At 45.8% G+C, this 17,693-nt stretch overlaps 1 protein-coding gene across 1 annotated transcript; it reads right to left on the bottom strand.

The window, feature by feature from the left end:
- Positions 1-1,844: 1,844 nt before the first annotated feature.
- CTRL (chymotrypsin like) lies at positions 1,845-9,686 on the bottom strand. The gene is made up of 7 exons (XM_055000672.1): positions 9,519-9,686; positions 8,600-8,703; positions 6,526-6,605; positions 5,740-5,821; positions 3,998-4,178; positions 3,532-3,665; positions 1,845-2,520 (listed from the first exon to the last, which is right to left on the bottom strand). The coding sequence occupies exons 1-7, from the start codon at positions 9,574-9,576 to the stop codon at positions 2,359-2,361; spliced, it is 801 nt and encodes a 266-aa protein (XP_054856647.1). The 5' UTR covers positions 9,577-9,686; the 3' UTR covers positions 1,845-2,358.
- Between the last annotated feature and the right edge of the window lie 8,007 nt (positions 9,687-17,693).

The following is a 17,693-nucleotide window of genomic DNA, read 5'->3' as shown; positions in this document are numbered from 1 at the left end:
TTTTCTTGCCCTCTGAAATCCCTCATGAAGTTGCTGCCTGAAATTAAGATCCAAAGACCACACAACTAGTGATGTGTACCCAAACATGGCTTTGCTCTTGTTTCTTGTATACCACCCTCCATGCAGTACTGCAAGTTGCTTTTGAACCTCAAAGGGAAGGGCTGTCAAAAGCTGTTTGTGGTGTGGCATAATAAGGGCTTTGCTCAAATGAGAGAATAAAATCCTCATCGGATAAAGTCATGCTCTAGGCATTCGTAAAGCAGTTTTCTGAATCCTGAATCTCGCTCTGTTGCTTCTTAGCAGAAACATTGCATAGAATATGAAACACAGGAACAAGAGGCCTATTTTAAAACATTCAGGGTGTGACTTGAACAAGATTAGAGTCTCCTCGCACCTTCCAAGACCACCAAGTCTTCCAGGTTATAAGCTTTTGAGAATCAAGCTCCCTTTGTCAGAGTATGACTTGGTCAGCTATCCATGGGTGCAAGAGCTATTACTTCCTTCAGCTTTTTTCTTTATTCTTCACATCTGTTCTGCTGCCTTGTTGCCATATAGTGAAGGGTGGATACAAATGTCTTAAAACTGGTGATTTTCAGATTTTCTACCTGCCAGAGACCCTTTCCGAGTTGTCTTGGAGAGGAGCCCCAGCACCCAGGTTTTTGTGGGTATATTCTAGCACATGCCTCAGCAAGGGGTGTTAGCCAAGCCCGTTGAGCTTTTTCTTTTTACTGTGCAAACAGAGAATAAGCCTGAGCGTGGACACAAACACGTGGCCAAATGTTGTGTGTGGGGGGGAATCTAGAGATCTCCAGTTGAAAACCAGTTGAGTAGGTAATGTGAAAGGCTTTCTCCAGCTGAGACCTTGGAGATTCACTTTCCATCAGAGTAGACAGTGCTGGCCTTAATGGACCAAGAACTCTGTAGAAGGCTGCTTCAGGTGTGTAGGCCTTCTGAGGGAAGCTTGCTTGTTATGACTGAACACTGTATGGGAGCTGCTGGTTTATATAAGGTTATGTTCCAGCTCGGAGCAGGCCGTTGTTCTACTCAGTACTGCACAAAGGTGACCTTTGAACTGTGGACCATCCCCTTGTGGTGTCCTCCTGTCCTTACCATTTTTTTTAGTGACCAAACTGTGCCTTTTGGAAGTCTTCCAGTCTGCAGGTTTTAAAGAACCCGCCATGGCTTTTTGGACCTGTGTATTTTCTTCTCTCTCACCGTGTCCGAATTGGGATTGTCTAGAGTCTCCTTCCTTCCTTCTCAGTGGGACAGCGGCCTGTTTCCTTTTTGTCTCTCAAGTATTCATGGCTGTAATATTTTTCTTCGGTGCCTCTTTTCCCACCCCTTTTTTTTTACACTACGGAATCTGTTTTTTAGGTTGTGATTTGATACATGGCAATTAACCTGTAATGTTGAAATTGGTATATAGAATTATTTATTTTGTGTATTCCGTCCGTTTAAATTTGTAAACGTATCCTGTTTATTCAATAAAATGTTGGCTCTCATTCAGTGGTTGGTGGAATGCCTTTGGCTGGTGGGTGGGTTGTGGCAACGTTTTAATGGCAGGCCTCAGGGCAACGGTGTCTTCAATTTGGGGATCCTAATGTACATTTTTGTGACTCCCGGGCATGCTTTATGAAATCATCTTGGGGCAAAATAAAAGTTCCTGGCCCAGTCCTGATTTTTCTAATCAATGCTTGGTATTTCTGTAATTTGCACTTATGAAATGAAGTCTTTACAGAACACAGAATAGAATGCTTATACAGGAATCTGATATCGACTTAACTAACCGAATTTATTCCAGTGTAAGCTTTCATGAGACAAGGATCACTCTGTCAGATGGAATATACGTTTTTAACGTTGGAGTTCAGTTTAATTCTGCTGTGCCAAACGAAAGTGGGTAACCTTGCTTGAATTATTAGAGTAGGATACTGTCCACCAGGAACAAAGAGGCTTTAATAGTTTGTACAATGTGAATATGTCCCAGTGTTTGTTTTCTGACTGGGCTAAATAGCCAAAATGTACAGGACAGATTTCCACTATTTCTGTAAAAGTCTTGCCGTAAACCGTTGAGATGGGAATCCATCTCTTGGCTCCCTCTGTTGGCTGTAAAATGCTACCACAGCTAGAATGAAGTTCAGAACTGTTATGTTGTAGGAATCTGAATAAAACCCTTGGAATCGTATGCAAGGGGAAGGGCAAGCCAACCTGACAGAGAGCCTTCATTTTTATTTCTTTGGAGTGAAACACTTGACTTTAGATTTCTTCTGGGTTCAATTGTGTTACTGATCTTCAATACTTTTCCTAAACAGGAGTAGTCCTGCCGGCTTTATTCCAGCTTTGAGCACCGCAGTGGAGTGGTCAGTTTCTAGAGATGACTTGTTCGATCCAGGTGCGAAATTGGGAGACGCGGGTATAGACAGCAGGAGTCCGGACGTTGCAGTTGGTGGTGCCCCAGGATACTATCCCAATCAGGTTCCAGACTGAGCCTTTCAGGCACACAAGAGGGCCTCCAGAATCACCCTAGAGAGAGAGAAGGGTTGTCCCTTTAACTTAGGCAGGAAAGTCCTTGCCAGCTCCCAGATGCATGACTTTCTCAGGTTTTGGCATCTTAGGCCATTGGGGTAACAGAATGGGCTGCAAGCTAGTGAGTTGTTAATTTCTCACATTTATCTTCCACTCTCAATTCAAGGAACTGATGCCGGCATCCGGGGGAATTTGCATCCATTTCATACAGCCCTGTGGGCTGAGACATTCAGGGGGGTGGGGGTGGCACAAGAAACACATCTACAGCAGCAACAACAAGCAGAGTGGGCATGTGTAGGAATGGCACCCCTGCACACTTGTTTCTCAACCTTTCAGAAGGATTGGAAACATTGGGAGAGGAGAAGCCATTAGCCATAACAGCTAAATGGACGCTCCATGTTCAGAGGCGCGATGCCTCCGACGATTAGATTCTAGGACCAATAGAGAATGGCTGTTGCCTCCATGCTCTGGCTGGAAGCTTCCTGCTGGCCATTTATTGGACCATACAGTGCTGAGTTAGATGGACCTTTTGATCAGATACAAGCGGCGCATAACTCGTAAGCCTCAGTAAATGACTGTAATAATGACCGGCACCATCCTGTTGAGACACTGGGTCACTAAAAGGGCTTGTCCTCAAAAGAGTGAATTGCTGAGAAGGAGTCCTTCAGAGGGCACAGGCTTGGCACATTCGCCTCGGGATTTCCCATATGCTTAGTCCAGTATTTCAGCATGAACTGGAAGTGTGCAGAACTGTGGTTGAGAACGGAAGGTGTGTTACGAAACATTTTCCTGTATTGTCCTCATGTTCTTGGAGACCTGCCATGTTGAGGGAGTGCATGTGTGCCGCATCTGTCATAGGACTAAGGTGCAATGAATGTCGTGCTCCATCCTTCCTCTTACCTGTCTCCCACCACCACTACCATGTCGCCTTTGGAGAAGAGATCCTTTGTTGCAGTGCCGTGCTATTCACAAAATGCCCCCCATCTCCACTTATAATCACATCCTTACCTGACAGGAGGAGGCACCAGCACCCCCGGCGCATACCATGGAGCTGGTGATGCGACTGCCCCAGTATTGCTGGCACTGGTTGACCGTCACCAAGGGAAGAGCCACCTGCTGCAACTTGATTGCTGAACCACTCGCTGGGAAAACAAACCAACTCAGGGGCAGCCTTAACAAGAGAATACCCCCCACGCCCCCATCTGTTGTTATAATCTCTTTGGTATCAGAAGAACATTTGTCTACCTTTGGTAAGAAAAGGAAAGAGATTTCCCCCACTTCTCTCCCTCCCAGGCCCTAATCTGCAGCTGTTGGCACATCTGGCCCAGGTAGAATGCAGAAGTACCAATGCTTTCCTTCTGGTCGCATTCTGACATTCAACTCCAAACACAGTGTGCAAAGTTGGGGTTGCATTTATCCTCTCTTCCTGCTGGCCTGTTTCCCAGACTGACTCCAGCCCAGTTGCCCCGCTTACCAGTGCTGCTAGTCCGTCCCCAGCCAGTTGTGATGCATTTCAGCCCTGTGGGCAGCGTCTCTGTGGCAGAAGCCAGGCAGACGGGAGACACGCGGGCATTCAGCTGCGCAGGGGAGGACAGCTTCAACAGGGTGATGTCATTGTTGAGGGTTCTAGAATCCCAGGATGGATGGGTGATGGCCTGGAAAACACCAGGAAAAACACCAGGTCACAGGTGATGTGAAAGACCTCCACCTGAGACCCTGCTGACTTTGATGGACCCGGGGTCTGATTTGGTATAAAGCAGCTTTGTGTATTAACATTTGCCAGGGATGCCCCTTTGAGCCTTACGTTACTCTCATCCATGCCTTACTGAGCTCCAGACTAGACTACTGTAATACGTCCTTTGTGAGACTGCTCCTGAATAAAATTCAGAAACGTCAATGGATGCAGAATCTGAAGCCAGGCTTCTTTCTGGTGTTATAAGGTGGGTTAATGCTGGTTTCCTGACTATTTTCTGGGCCATGTTCGAAGTGGTAACTATGACTTGTAAAGCCCTAAATCATCTATCTCAAAAAGCATTCATTTCCTTACGGCGCTTCCATGTGCTTTTAAATAGAGAGAGGCCTTGCTTCAGGTTCCATTCTCACAAGAAATCTATGGTGCACTCTTTTTGGTATTGGCCCCAGAGGTCTGCCCTCCCCATGTGAACCTCCATCTATTCAGGTTTTCTAAAGGCTAGCAAATGCCCTCTGATGTACTTTGGCCTTTTAACAATTTGTAGTTTTCCTGTCTGCGGAGATTTTCCTCCTTTCTAATGTTCTTTTTTCTCTTTTTATAAAGTTTTGTTTGAAAAAAAGAAATAGAAATGACAATAGAAAGTGCATAGAAACTTATACAGAATACAAAGCACCGCACTTGAGATACATTTGAGAAAAATATATTCAAAATAAGTGATAAGACAACTAGCTTATGTGATAGTTCTCCGTCTCCTTGATCGCTTATACCTAAACTTTAATATGGTTTCTCTTCAGATCACATAAATTTTTCGCCTTTCTGATTTTCTTACCGAAAGTATTTTGACTTTAAGATAACATTATAATATCGTGTTTAAAAATTCCACAATCATTTATAAGTTTGTAAGATATTTTAGAAAACAACATCTTATTAATATTATACTACATAGCATAACTGCAGAAAGTAGATCATGAATAGCAACAGAGCTTTTTTTCAGCTGGAACACAGTGGAATGGAGTTCTGGAACCTCTTGAAAATGGTCACGTTGGTGGCCCCGCCCCCTGATCTCCAGACAGAGGAGAGTTTAGATTGCCCTCTGCGCCGCTGTAGCAGCACGGAGGGCAATCTAATCGGGGTGGCGGGGCCACCAACCATGTGACCATTTTCACCAAGAGCAATTTAAACTTTTTAAAACTCCCCCTTGTTCCAGCTGACCCAAAGTGACATCATTGGCCCTGGAAGCATGCGTGCACTTTACGTGCGCACATGTGGTACCAGGGGCACCACCTCCCACCAAGAGTTGCCCCCTGTGCTGACAACCCACTGAGTTCCACCACCTCTTTTCCCAGAAAACAGTTGAAAGTTGTTTTGTGTGTCTTGGTTAAAAACTTGAAAATTAAAAATTTGTAGTAAGTATCATTATATATGTATCTTATATCTTAACAATAAAGTTCTTGGGTGTGTGTGTGTGTGGAAATCCAGACATTACAAAACAGAAGTGTCCTGATATGGTATAATTGTCTCACCTTGGCTATTGACTTCACCTGGACTGGCTCTGCGTTGGAGCTTCGATCGTATTCTCCAAGGACAACATAATGTGAGTAGGGGCTGGAAGAAGAAGGAATCGCTTAGGAGGCTGCTGCGGGTTTCCGCAATACCCCTGATGTGCTATTACGACTCTTGTTAATTGCATACTTTCTGATGAAGGTTAGGCTCTTGTATGTGGGCAGAAAGGAGTATGACTAAAGGTAGCCTCAGTACAGAATACAGAATCAGATCACTGGAAGTGACCCAAGGGTCATCTAGTCCAACCCCCTGCACAAAGCAGGAAATTCACAGCTACCCTTCTACTCCCCCCCATGACCCTGAAGAGGAAGGCAATCTGGCCGGGTGGAAAATTCCTTCCTGACCCCAAAAGTGGCGATCAGCATCACCCTGGGCATATAAGAAAGGGCTATGAGAACTTACCACTGACTTATCTCTTCCTGCCCTCCCTCTCATGATCTGCCAAAGTTCATACTGAGTCATATCTTCAGTTACTGGAATCATTGTATTATCATTTGGACTTTGATTTGAGAGTGAAGTAGATTAGCAGTACTATGCTGCTGCTGCATCCATCCCCAGAATATCAGTTCTTATATTGGAATCTGCTTTCATTAAAATCATTACAAAATACCAGCTGGCTTCCTTCTCCAAGATTTATCATTCTCCCTTTCCCATCCTAGATGGGTTTAAGTCTTCAGTTAAGCAAAAAAAAAAAAAGTGTTTGCGGTTACTCGCAGTGTTTTGTCAGGGAAATGAAGATTTCTCACCTCAGGTTACAGTGAGCAGCAGTAACGACCCAGTTCTCGTTAATCAGGGAGCCTCCACAGAAATGGGCGCCGGAGCTTGTCTGGGAAGAAAGAGCAAAAAAGGGGAAGGAAATGCTTATGGACCAAAACCGTGCTGTGTATGGAATTGACATAACTGGTTCATTTTTTTCCTACAAAGAACTCGGATGGCATTGCTGCCAGCGAGCTGCATTCCAACATTTTCTATATTACTCAGTTTATTATTGTGAATGGGTGATTATGAAATTAAGAGCATGAAGGGAAAAAAAGGAAAATATTAATGAGTATACTGTGGTTCCAAAGAGAAAAGCAGAAAAGCCGCTCAGTCAGGAATAAGAATTTGGTTAATGATTGTTTCAGGAGTGCTGCAGCCACTTCCAGGGAAGAGAGACGTAGCCAGCATAGCTGAGCTGAAGAAGCTGATATGAAGCAACAAAGCGAGGAGGAGCAAAATTGCAGGGAATAGTAGTAAGTAGTAGTACAATCATCACTGATGGGGAATTCCAAGTAAACATAGAGTAGAATTTACCTGTGGGAAATGGGCATTGCTAGATTTTATGAGGAACATAACTTGGTATTTGTGTGGGTGCAGTGGTGGTGGAGATACATTGTTTCTTCAGTGCCATCCTAGCCACTGAGTAGACTTTAAAATGAGGGCATTGCTTCCGAACGTCTCAGCTAATGAGTGGAGACCACGTTCCTTACTTGTTTGTTCTCTTCCCTGATTCTGTTTAGGGGTGGAGTAGAGTGCTCAGTCTGCTCTTTTGAGATATTAAGGCTGTGTTGTGTAGTGGTTAGAGTGCCAGACAAAGATCTGGTCTTCCATCCAAGCACCAAACTGGCTTAGCTTCCAAGTTCTGATGAGGTGGGGCTATACCACACTGCCTTCCCTCCCACCATTCTGTTCACATACCGATTATTCTAACATCCCACCTACCCCTCCGATAGACTTTAACTTAAAGATTTCATATCCTTTTTTAAAGAGCCGTATTTTGCTCTAGAGACCTAGAGCCCTAATCTCATTAAGGATCGTAGTAGTAGGGAAATACCTTCAGTAGGACAAACTTAAACACCGCAAAGTAGTAAGCAAGAATTAGATTTTGTTTCTTCAGGGTAGTGTTTAGCAGTGCAAAAATGGGATGGAGTAGGGTGGGGGATTTCAGCTGGGCTTAGAAGGCTGTTAAGAATCTTGAAGATGGAGCAGAGGCGGTTTGATGCAGGCTCCATTAAGAGGACAGGCTAGCCTCTCAAGCCAAGGCTACTGGGACAGACACACAATGGCTGTTCTCCCTTTGAAAATATAAAGGCCAGCAGTAATTCAGATTCTCCAGCACTAATTGGAACACATGAGTCCCTTGTCAAGCAGACAGTAGGCATCTTTGTTGGTGGTAGTGCGTAGCCCTTGACCCAATTCTGGAGATTCTCTGCTGCTTTGGATAGCTTGTACTGCTCACAGTGCAGCGTTAATCCCATTTTAGCCCTATGGGCATAGAGAGGAGCCATTCTACACAGGATTGCAGTTATGAGAACAGATTTGTGATGCACAAAAATAAAAGTCTACCCTGGACACTTTTTCTAGGATTGAAACTGTCTTCTACTGAGTCAGACCTTTGATCTATCACAGTTGGGATTGCCTACTCTGATTGGTAACCGCTCCCAAGGATCTCAGGTAGAGATCTTTCACATCACCTTCTTACTTGAGGATCCTTCTAACTAGAGATGTTAAGGACCTTCTGCGTGCAAAGCAGATGCTCTACCATGGAGCCCCGATCCCTCCACTAACCTGCCAATTTCAGAGTTATACCTGGCAGATCCCTGCAGAAGCAAGAGGTTTAGCAGGCCCTGCTGCTCCTACCTGTTTCCCACATGCACCCCAGCTCTGTGGTTCCTCTCCCTTCTCTTACTGTGTATGAAATGCAGCAGGCAGGAAAAAAGGACAGGTAATGAAGGGGACAGGTAGGAGAAGCCACTCCGTCCCTTTCTTTAGTGGTTGCTGTTTTTCATTATTCAAGGCAGTGAAAGTGCACCCCCTCTGGAAAAGATCAAACAGTCTTACCTGCAGAGACACCTGCCAGGGCCAGGAGCCTGATATTGCATTCTCTCCATTGACAATTCGCTCTGTGTCCCTCACATTTGGTCTAATTGCAGGAACCCCACAGCCTAGGAAGCAACATGCAAGCCAGAAATTAAAAAGAAATCAGCATCCTTGCTGAGGACTAGATTTGGCTACATTTGTCAGAGCAAAAGACAAAACTTCCAGCCTGGGCTCAGAGAGTTGATCCAAGTGTGAGATCAACTGTTCCGCTGAGATCCTGGGAACAGCCAGGCGCATAGTGGACGCCTGGATCTCCAGTCACTCCAAGCCCAAGTGTTTGTGGTGTAGGCAGCATCTGTGCATGCTGCACATCCCAGAGCATCCTAATATGAGAGCGTGCAAAAAAGGCTGCTAAGGAAAAGGGGGAGAAAGACTCTTATCCCAGAGGTGTAGCTCCTATCTGTGCTTGAAGTAGGAACGTCAGCTTACTGTGAAAGGAAAGAAGTCGCATGAAGCTGTCTTATACCGGATCAAACCATTGGTCCATCAAGGTCAGTATTGTCCACTCAGACTGGCAGTTGGCTCTCCAGGGTCTCGGGCAGAGGTCTTTCACATCACCCGCTATCCTTTTAACTGGAGATGCCGGGGATTGAACCTGAGACCTTCGGCATGCCAAGCAAATGTTCTATCACTGAGCAAGGGCCCTTCCCAAAGATGCCAGAAAGATCCAAGGCACAGACAGGAAGTTATCTCCCTTTTCCTCCGCAAGGGGCAGAACGGCCTGTAAGGAGGGCTATAAAATCAAGCACGTTCCTGATCATATGGGACTGAAATAATCACCCCCCGCTTATCTTTGAGCCCTGTCAGTAAGGAGCAAGGAAGCAAACACAGAGGGGTTGCCCAGCCCAAGAGCGGTGAGAGGTAGGGAGAGGAAACTCACCCAAGACTGTGCCAAGGAGGGTTAGGTAAGCAGCAGCAGGTGCCCACAGCAAAGTCATTTCAGTTGGAAACCCGAGGGAGGTACAGACTGGCCCCGCACCACTTACTTTATACCAGCACAGGGCTGGCAGCTGCACTTGCCTCCGCCAGACCTTGAGCTGATAGTAGCAGCCGGCCAAATTTAGCCCGTGTGGTGTGCGGGTGCCGTGTGAAGAGGTTTCCTTGGCAGAACCACTGAGCCAGCGACAGCAGCTGTGGCCGGTAACTGCCAAATCTTTGGGGTGGAATGGGAGACCAAGTGCAGAACTGTTTATCTGGCGGGGGGGGGATCTATGAGTCAAGATAGTCTGTGGTTTGGATACCACAAAAGGTTTCCACAAGCGCAACAGTCCATGCACAAGCTGAAGCGCTGTCTGCTTGCGCTAAGCAAAAGTGATCGTATTCCTGTGATTCTTTTCCATGTGTGCAAGGCCTAGCACAAAGCCTTCAATATAGTTTCAGAAACAAAGAGATTAAAATCTTCCAAACGGTCTGATTTTATTTGCACATTATTTTGCTAAAAATTGTATCAAAGCACGGTGTGTTGCTGCAGCCCTTGTGCAAGTAGAACTGTTCTAAATACATTTCCCTCTCCAGTCATGCATTGTTAGAGTGAAGCCATAGATTTGCTTAGTTAATGCATTTTACAGATGATCCCGCAATAATAATTCTGAAACCCTGTTTGAAGGGAGCTATGACTCTCAGAACCTTATACCCTGAAAATCTTGTTGGTATTTAAGGTGCTACTGGACTCAAATCTTGCAGTTCTGAATTCCTTTGTTACTTTCCCTACCCTGGTTTGTGTCCTTTGACCACTGGAATGAGTGAACCAAGGTGGTGTAGTGGTTGGAGTAAGATCTGGGGGACCAAATTTCGAAACCCCACATTGTTGGCTGACTTTGAACCAGTGACTTCCCAGTGTGGTTGTGAGGAAAAAATGAAGAGGGAGGAAGCAATACATGCAACCATGAATTCCTTGGAGGAAGGAGGGAATTAAAATGTACTAAATAAAATGTTATTTTTCTATACTAGCAAAGTGAGATGGCTGGACAGTCTTCTGTTCTGCTTTTGTCAATGGGAGAGACTAGAGATGGGCACAAAGTGGGAAAACAGTGGTTTGTTGCGGTTCGTAGCATTTCACGAACCATGAACCAGCATGAAATTGCCTGGTTTGCAAACTGGTTCATGAATACGTCACTTCCAGTTCAGCAGAAGATCTGCAGAAAGCCCATTCCCACTGTTGCTTAGGAAACTGGTTGATTGGCACCAGGCTGTCTGCAGAGACGAACCAAATAATGAACCAGCCGAAAAAATGTTGCAGTTCATCATAAATGCCTTCCGACGAACCACCAAAAAATGGCCTGTTTCGTGATGAACTTTGGTTCGTATTTCGGTTCATGTCCACCTCTAGTAGAGACCATTTCCTTTGTAGAAAAATAAAAGGTGTTAAAATAATCACTGCTTCTCCCCACAAGATTTGAGTCTGGGGGCACCTTAGAGACCTACAAGATTTTCAGGGTATAAGCATTTGAGAGTCAAAGCTCCCTGTAGAAGGGAGTTCTGATTCTCAAAATTTTATAACCTGAAAATCTTGTAGGTCTCTAAGTCTCCACTGAACTCGAATCCTGCTGTTCTGTTACAGACCAACATGGCTACCTACCTGACACTATCCTTCTCCCCGCTGCTTCCAAACTGGATTGTGCATATCTATGCACAGATATCCCTGGCAGCAAAAGAAGCATGTGGGGGTGGACGTTGTTGAGGTCAGGATTTCAAGTGCACGTGTCACGTGCAGAATGTTCCAGGTCCAGCCCTTTGGCTAGTGAAATACATCGTGCCGTTGGGATTGTGCAAGGCTGCCTTAAGGCCTGTTGCTCAAATGTGGCCTTTTGAAAGAAGGATTCCACAGATGCAGCTTAGAAACTCCCAGGCTGAAGTTCTATGGGGAGAGGCTAGGAGGGGCTGGAGAAGCTTCAGGCATTGGAAGTGTTAATATGTTCTGTGAAACACCTCTAATTGGACCAGGACAGAGGAATCTCTTCCCACTGATCTTCCTTATTCTCTGTTTCCTGGCATCTTTCCTGTGCGCCAGAAGTCTTTCCCAAGGGCGCTTGCTCCATGTTGTTGACCATATTCTCCAGGTACTTGGCTCATCTCTCATCCTCTGCAGAGTCGTGAGCAGCATGAGGGGAGCGGCTTTCTGGCTTTGTGTATCTGAACTGTCACATGCTAAACATGTGTGCGTGTCCCACGGCAGCTCCTCAGAGCAGGTGTGTGACAGAGCTGGCTTTCCCAGTGGCTAGGTGTCCAGTGTCCCTTGGAACAGACATGTAAATAAGCCGACTTACAAATTGCTTGGAAATAGATTTGCAGGCAATTTAGCCTTGAACCCAAATGCCGAACTAGAAAGGAGTGCATGGAGAGAGACAGGAGAAAATAAGGTCTTTCTGAAACTTTACAAACTAGCAGACTCTTTTTGAACACAGTAGATCTCCTGGACCACGAACTTAGGAATCCAGCCAATAGCAGCACTTCTTTTACACTCCCAGATTCAATGGAGACCTCTGTATTTAGATCCTCTACGTTACTTCACCCATCTCGCCCAGCCCTGTATATAGTCTTTAACATCACTTTATCTCCAGACTGGGCTAATTGAGCTTGCAGTATGGGGGCTCACATTGGCTCAATCCTGCATTCTCAATGGCATCAGAGTTTCCTTTTTACAGAATTTGTACACTAATTACCAGTAATACATGTGAACTTATTTACTCTTTTTTTTCATAGAGGTTTCTGTACATCATGCTAATGGGGTTTGAAACTGTCTAAAGTCTTTTTTGGAATTTCTTGGAGTGTCCTGACTAGACATGGGCACGAACAGGAAAAAAGCAAACCTGGTGTTCGTTGTTCGTTGCCATCCACAAACAATGAACACTGATGAACATGATCCTGTCACAAACATGTTCGTTGTTCGTGGGGGCCAGCAGGCTCTCCTCCAGCCATCAAGATCCCTATTGCACCACTCCCAGAAACCCTACCTGAGCAGGCAGCAGGAAATGTACCAATAATAAATAGCTTGGCCCCAGAGCCAGGCAGCAGCCCTGGAACTTGAAGGGGTAGATCCCTACCACACCACTTCTAGAAACCCTACCTGAGCAGGCAGCAGGAAATGTACCAATAATAAATAATAGCTTGGCCCCAGAGCCTGGCAGCAGCCCTGGAATCTGAAGGGGTAGATCCCTATCCTACCACACACAAAGAAAATTCAAGCTCCAATGCACTCACCCTGTCTCTCTAACAGCAGCTGTCTCTCCCTGAAAGCCAGAGCTGGGAGCCCCCCTCCCCCCTGGTCTTTTCCTCTTGTAACAAATTTGGAGCTCCAGTCCACACTTGGAAGGAAGACCTGCCTATCAAGCTAAATTGGGCTTAGATTGGGGTTTCCAGGGCAACAGCAGGAGTTCGGACAGAGTTCAGACAATCCCTGCCTGAGTTGCCATGGGAATTGATTGCAGGTGCCAGACTGTCTGGCTTGAGAGGCTTGCAAGTAGAATGGGGCCTCACGGACATCTTGTTCACGAACAGCAGATTGGGCTGTTCATGGGTTTTTTTAAGATCGTATTGCTGTTCGTGCCCATCTCTAGTCCTGACTCCCCTCCCTGAGAACCTGTATCCCATTTTGTAGAGTTAAGATTGTGAACCCATTTTCCTCAATAGATATGAATGAGTAGCCATCTATGATTGGAGGCCTAATAGCTCCTTTTCATTCCTAAGCTGTCATAGGGGAAAGTGTCATTTGGGTTCCAGCAGGTACATTTAACACTGGCCACATTCTGGTCTCGGCAATGCTGTGCTGAGCCCAAGTCATAACCACTTGTAATACTATTCCCTCCAGGTGTGCAGTTTCACCCTTTATTTCTTGAACCACCATGAAAAGGAAAAATTCTGTTTATCTGAAATGACATAAATATATTATACCATGCTGTGCAGCCTGGACTGGTCCCCCTAGAATTCTGGACCATAATAAAAGATATTGATCCCCTCCTAGTCCATGCTTGGCTATGACACCTTGGATTGCCAACTCTGGTTTGGGAAATTCCTGGAGATTTGGGGGCAGTGCCTGGGGAGGGCAGAGTTTGGGAAGGAAGCTCCATAGGGATGTGATTCCATAGAGTCTATCCTCCAAAGCTGCCATTATCTCCATTGGAACTCTGTAGTCTGCAGATGAGTTATAATTCTGGGAGAACTCTAGACTAGACATGGGCGTGAATGGGGAGAAAAACTGAACACCCTGTTCATCATTCGTTGCCATCCACGAACAACGAACAACAAACATGGATGAACATGAACTGTTCCCGGACATGTTCGTTGTTTGTGGGGGCCAGAACCCCCCCAAACCCCCCACTTAGCCCCCCTCCCCTCAAACCCACTTACCTGGCCCTTTAAAGATCCTTTTAAACTATCAGCTGGCAGGTGGCAGGCCCCCTGCTGCCTGCCAGCTGATAGTTTAAAGGGCCCTGTCCTGGCAAAAATAGCAGTGTCTGCTGGCAGCTAGTTTGAGGGGTTGCAAAAGTGACCCTCCCAATGTCCAATACCCACCAAATTTGCAGGAGACACAGTCCTCACTGTCCTCTGAAGACCCCCCCCCAAGTTTCAGAGAGATTGCACCCCGGGAAAGGCATGATCCACGGGTCTCCCTGTTGGCTGTCATTTTCTCTTCACAGTGGCAAAAAAGGGACTCTCTGCTGGAAGTACTTTGAAGGGTTAAAGCCAGAAGGAGTTCAGACAGAGTTCAGTCCCTCCCTGCCTCCGGTTGCCAAGGAGATTGATTGCAGGTGCCAGACTGTCTGGCTTGACTAAGGGCTGCCTAAGGCAAGTAAGGAGGCTTGCAATGACCACCTGTTCATTTAGGATGGGGCCTCACGAACTGCTTGTTCAAGAACAGATTAGGCTGTTTGTGAGTTTTTTCTGTTTGTAATGCTGCTCGTGCCCATGTCTATTCTAGAGCCCGCCTTGAGACTGGCAACCCTCAGGACCATGATTCTCTCTCTCTCTGCAAGCATAGATCCTCTGAAAGAACCCTGGGGAACTAAGCGCTGCACTTCCTTCCAGGACCCCTCCACTCAGCAAATAGGCACTGTAGGGAAAGCCACACCATATAAAAAGCTTTGGTAATTTGGATGGGAAGACCCACTGTGAGTTTTAAAAAAGGGAAAACCAAGAAAAGAGGAATTTGGGTTGTTTACAAACTTTTTTAGGAAGTTGGGTGACCGCATAGCCTCATTTCTCCCTTAGAACATGACCTCAATTTATACTCAGCCTCACTTACCTTTTTTCTAAATGCTCAACCCTATGTGAAGATGCACCACCGCCCTCTTCGGTGCAATGGCAACCCAGTAGAATGACACAGATGCTCTGTGGGTGGAGCTCATCTTGCTTCCAGGCCTGTTCCTCAGTTTCCTGGTTGGTATCCCTGTGAACAGCCTAGTGGTATATGGACCATTTTTACCAAGCTCCTCCAGTGCTCACCATTGTGCTCATTTTGAATTTAGCCACAGGTAACTTTAATGGCTTAGTTCACCCTACTCTGAAGGAGCATCAAGGAGTAGCCTGTCACATCCCACTGCTTCCTGCAGAACGGAGTGTGTGTGTGTGTGCACAATTTGAGCAGAGCTTAGGAGAAACCATATTGCCCGGGCTATTCCCCCCCACCACCCAAAAATGTTGGGCTGGCCAGGTTTCTCCTTCTCATTACTTCCAATGAACCTGGTTGAGCTACATGCCAGAGAACAAGGAGCTGTAAAGAGTTCAGACTTTTAAAAAGGTCTCTTTGCCAAAGTGTTGTTGGTGTGGTATTTTCTGCCAAGAGAATACAAGTTTCATTTCCATTTCTGAATAGAGATGGGCACAAACCAAAATACAAACCAAAATTAAGCACAAACCAGGCCAGTTCGTGGTTCGCAAACCACGGTTCATCAGATCCCATTTCTGACAAACCGCCATGAACTTTTAGGCTGGTTTGTTTGGTTCGTTTTTGGTTCGTCACTGCAGGCAGCCTGGTGCCAATCAATCAGCTTCCTAGGCAACAGGGGATGGACTTCCTGCAGACCTTCTGCTGACTCGGAAGTGAACTTCTGCTGGCCCGGAAGTGATGATTTTCTGACCTGGATGACCTGACCTGACATTTTCATGAACCAAATGAACTGGTTCGCGAACCAGGGGCAGGTTCGTGAAAGTTCGTGGTTCGTGAAATTTGATGAACCAGGAACCACATGGTTGTGTTTTTTCCCGATTCGTGCCCATCTCTATTTCTGAATGCAGAGGGAAAATAAACAAATTCTGTTTTATTTTCCAATGTGGGTGTGAAGAAAAAAAGTCTCTTTTCTCTGGGAAGGCGGGACGGGTTACAGACATGAACTGAGATGCAACATTGTGGTTTTGAAAAGGAGCTCCCAACGTTTCCCTTACAGGGCCAATTCTGATGCAAGGAATTGTGGCACTTGTGGAGCCAGTCACCAACATTTTCATATTTCCTTTCCACAGGAAAAATGTAAAAGTGGCAATACTAGAATTTCCCTCAGGATGAAAATGTCCAGATTCTAGTTCCAAGGCTCTGGTATGATGGGAGAGTCACCTCATTTAATCTGTGCTCTAAAATAAGGACAAAATAGAAAACGTGACTTAACAGGAGTTGAGAACATTGTAAGCTGCTCTGTTCTCCGACCTCAAAACTTCTTTCCCCACCAGGGTCGGCATCCTCCAGACAAGAGAGGTAATTTCATTTGGCGCAAATGGCGGCTTCGGAGGGTAGACACATGGCATCACATGCTGCTGAGCTCACTTCTGGAATTTTCCAAGCCAGAACTGGCAACCCTGGCCCTTTTCACACTACTTACTTGCTTCTGAAACATTGTGAAATGTAGCACAAAAACTGCGGAAGATAACGTCTTCTTGCAAGAGTTTTGCGCAACATCGCGCAAAACTCTTGCAAGAAGACGCTATCTTCCGCGTTTTCTGTGCTACATTTCGCGATGTTTCGGAAGCAAGTAAGTAGTGTGAAAAGGGCCCCTGTGCTCACATTTCCCCCCACCATCTCTCTTTCACACATGCAGAAAGGGCTGAGTTGACAATTGTTGTTTAGGTTTATCTCTCAAAAGTCAGGCATTTTTCTGTTTCAGGATTCTCTTGATCATTCCTTCACAACGAACACTGCAGTTGAAGAGGCTTAATTAATATTGCTTTCTGGTGCAATTTACACAATCACAGTCAAAACACCCTCCTGGGAACAAAAAGGTAGATGGGGAAAAAATATTGTACTATGTTCACATCCAAAAATCCGCTATGACTAACTGGGGTTGGGGTGAGAAGGCAAGAGTAGAAAAGACAGTACAGATGGTCCCCCCCCCCCAAACAGACACGTTTGCAGGAAAACATCGGGCTATTGCATGACATCCCCTCTCACACACACTTCCTCTCCAAACCTCCTCCCAAATCCCAAATGTTGGGAGATGAGGACTGTGCACATGTGCCCGCTGTGTGATTTTAGGAGATACATCTGGTATATAGAAGAACACGTAGACATCCAGGCTGGGAATTCACAAGAACAAAGAAAAGAAATTTACCATTTGCTTTCTTTTAGTCTTCTTATGCTTTGTGAGCCTGATCTTGTTAGATCTCTAGAAGCTAAGCAGAGTCAAGCCTTGGTTAGTAATTGGATAGGTGATCTCCGATGAAGAACAGTGCTGCAGAGGCAGGCAATGGCAAACCACCTCTGTTAGTCTCTTGCCATGAAGTCCCCACCAGGGATTGCCATAGGTCAGCTATGACTTGAGGGCACTCTCCACCACCAAATTTCCAGGATATGAGCTTTCAAGAGTCAAAAGAGTCATATCCTGGAAATCTAGTTGGTCTTTAAGGTGCTACTGAGCCAAATATGGATAGCCCAGGAGAGGCAGGTCATCTATGACTCATTTTTTCAGTCTGCTTACAGTGGGGTTCTAACACTTTCCTGGGAGCAAGCCCCACGGAATAGACATGAGTAGAATTTTGAGTAGACCTGCTTAGGTTGCTGTTTTTAAAGGGCTGGGAGCAGGGCTTTTTTTCAGCTGGAACGCGGTGGAACGGAGTTCCGGAACCGCTTGAA

This window comes from Eublepharis macularius, chromosome 16 (assembly GCF_028583425.1).
Source record: "Eublepharis macularius isolate TG4126 chromosome 16, MPM_Emac_v1.0, whole genome shotgun sequence".
Taxonomy (NCBI): domain Eukaryota; kingdom Metazoa; phylum Chordata; class Lepidosauria; order Squamata; family Eublepharidae; genus Eublepharis; species Eublepharis macularius.
Note: the sequence above shows the minus strand (reverse complement) of the source record. Positions and strands in the feature narration are given on the sequence as shown.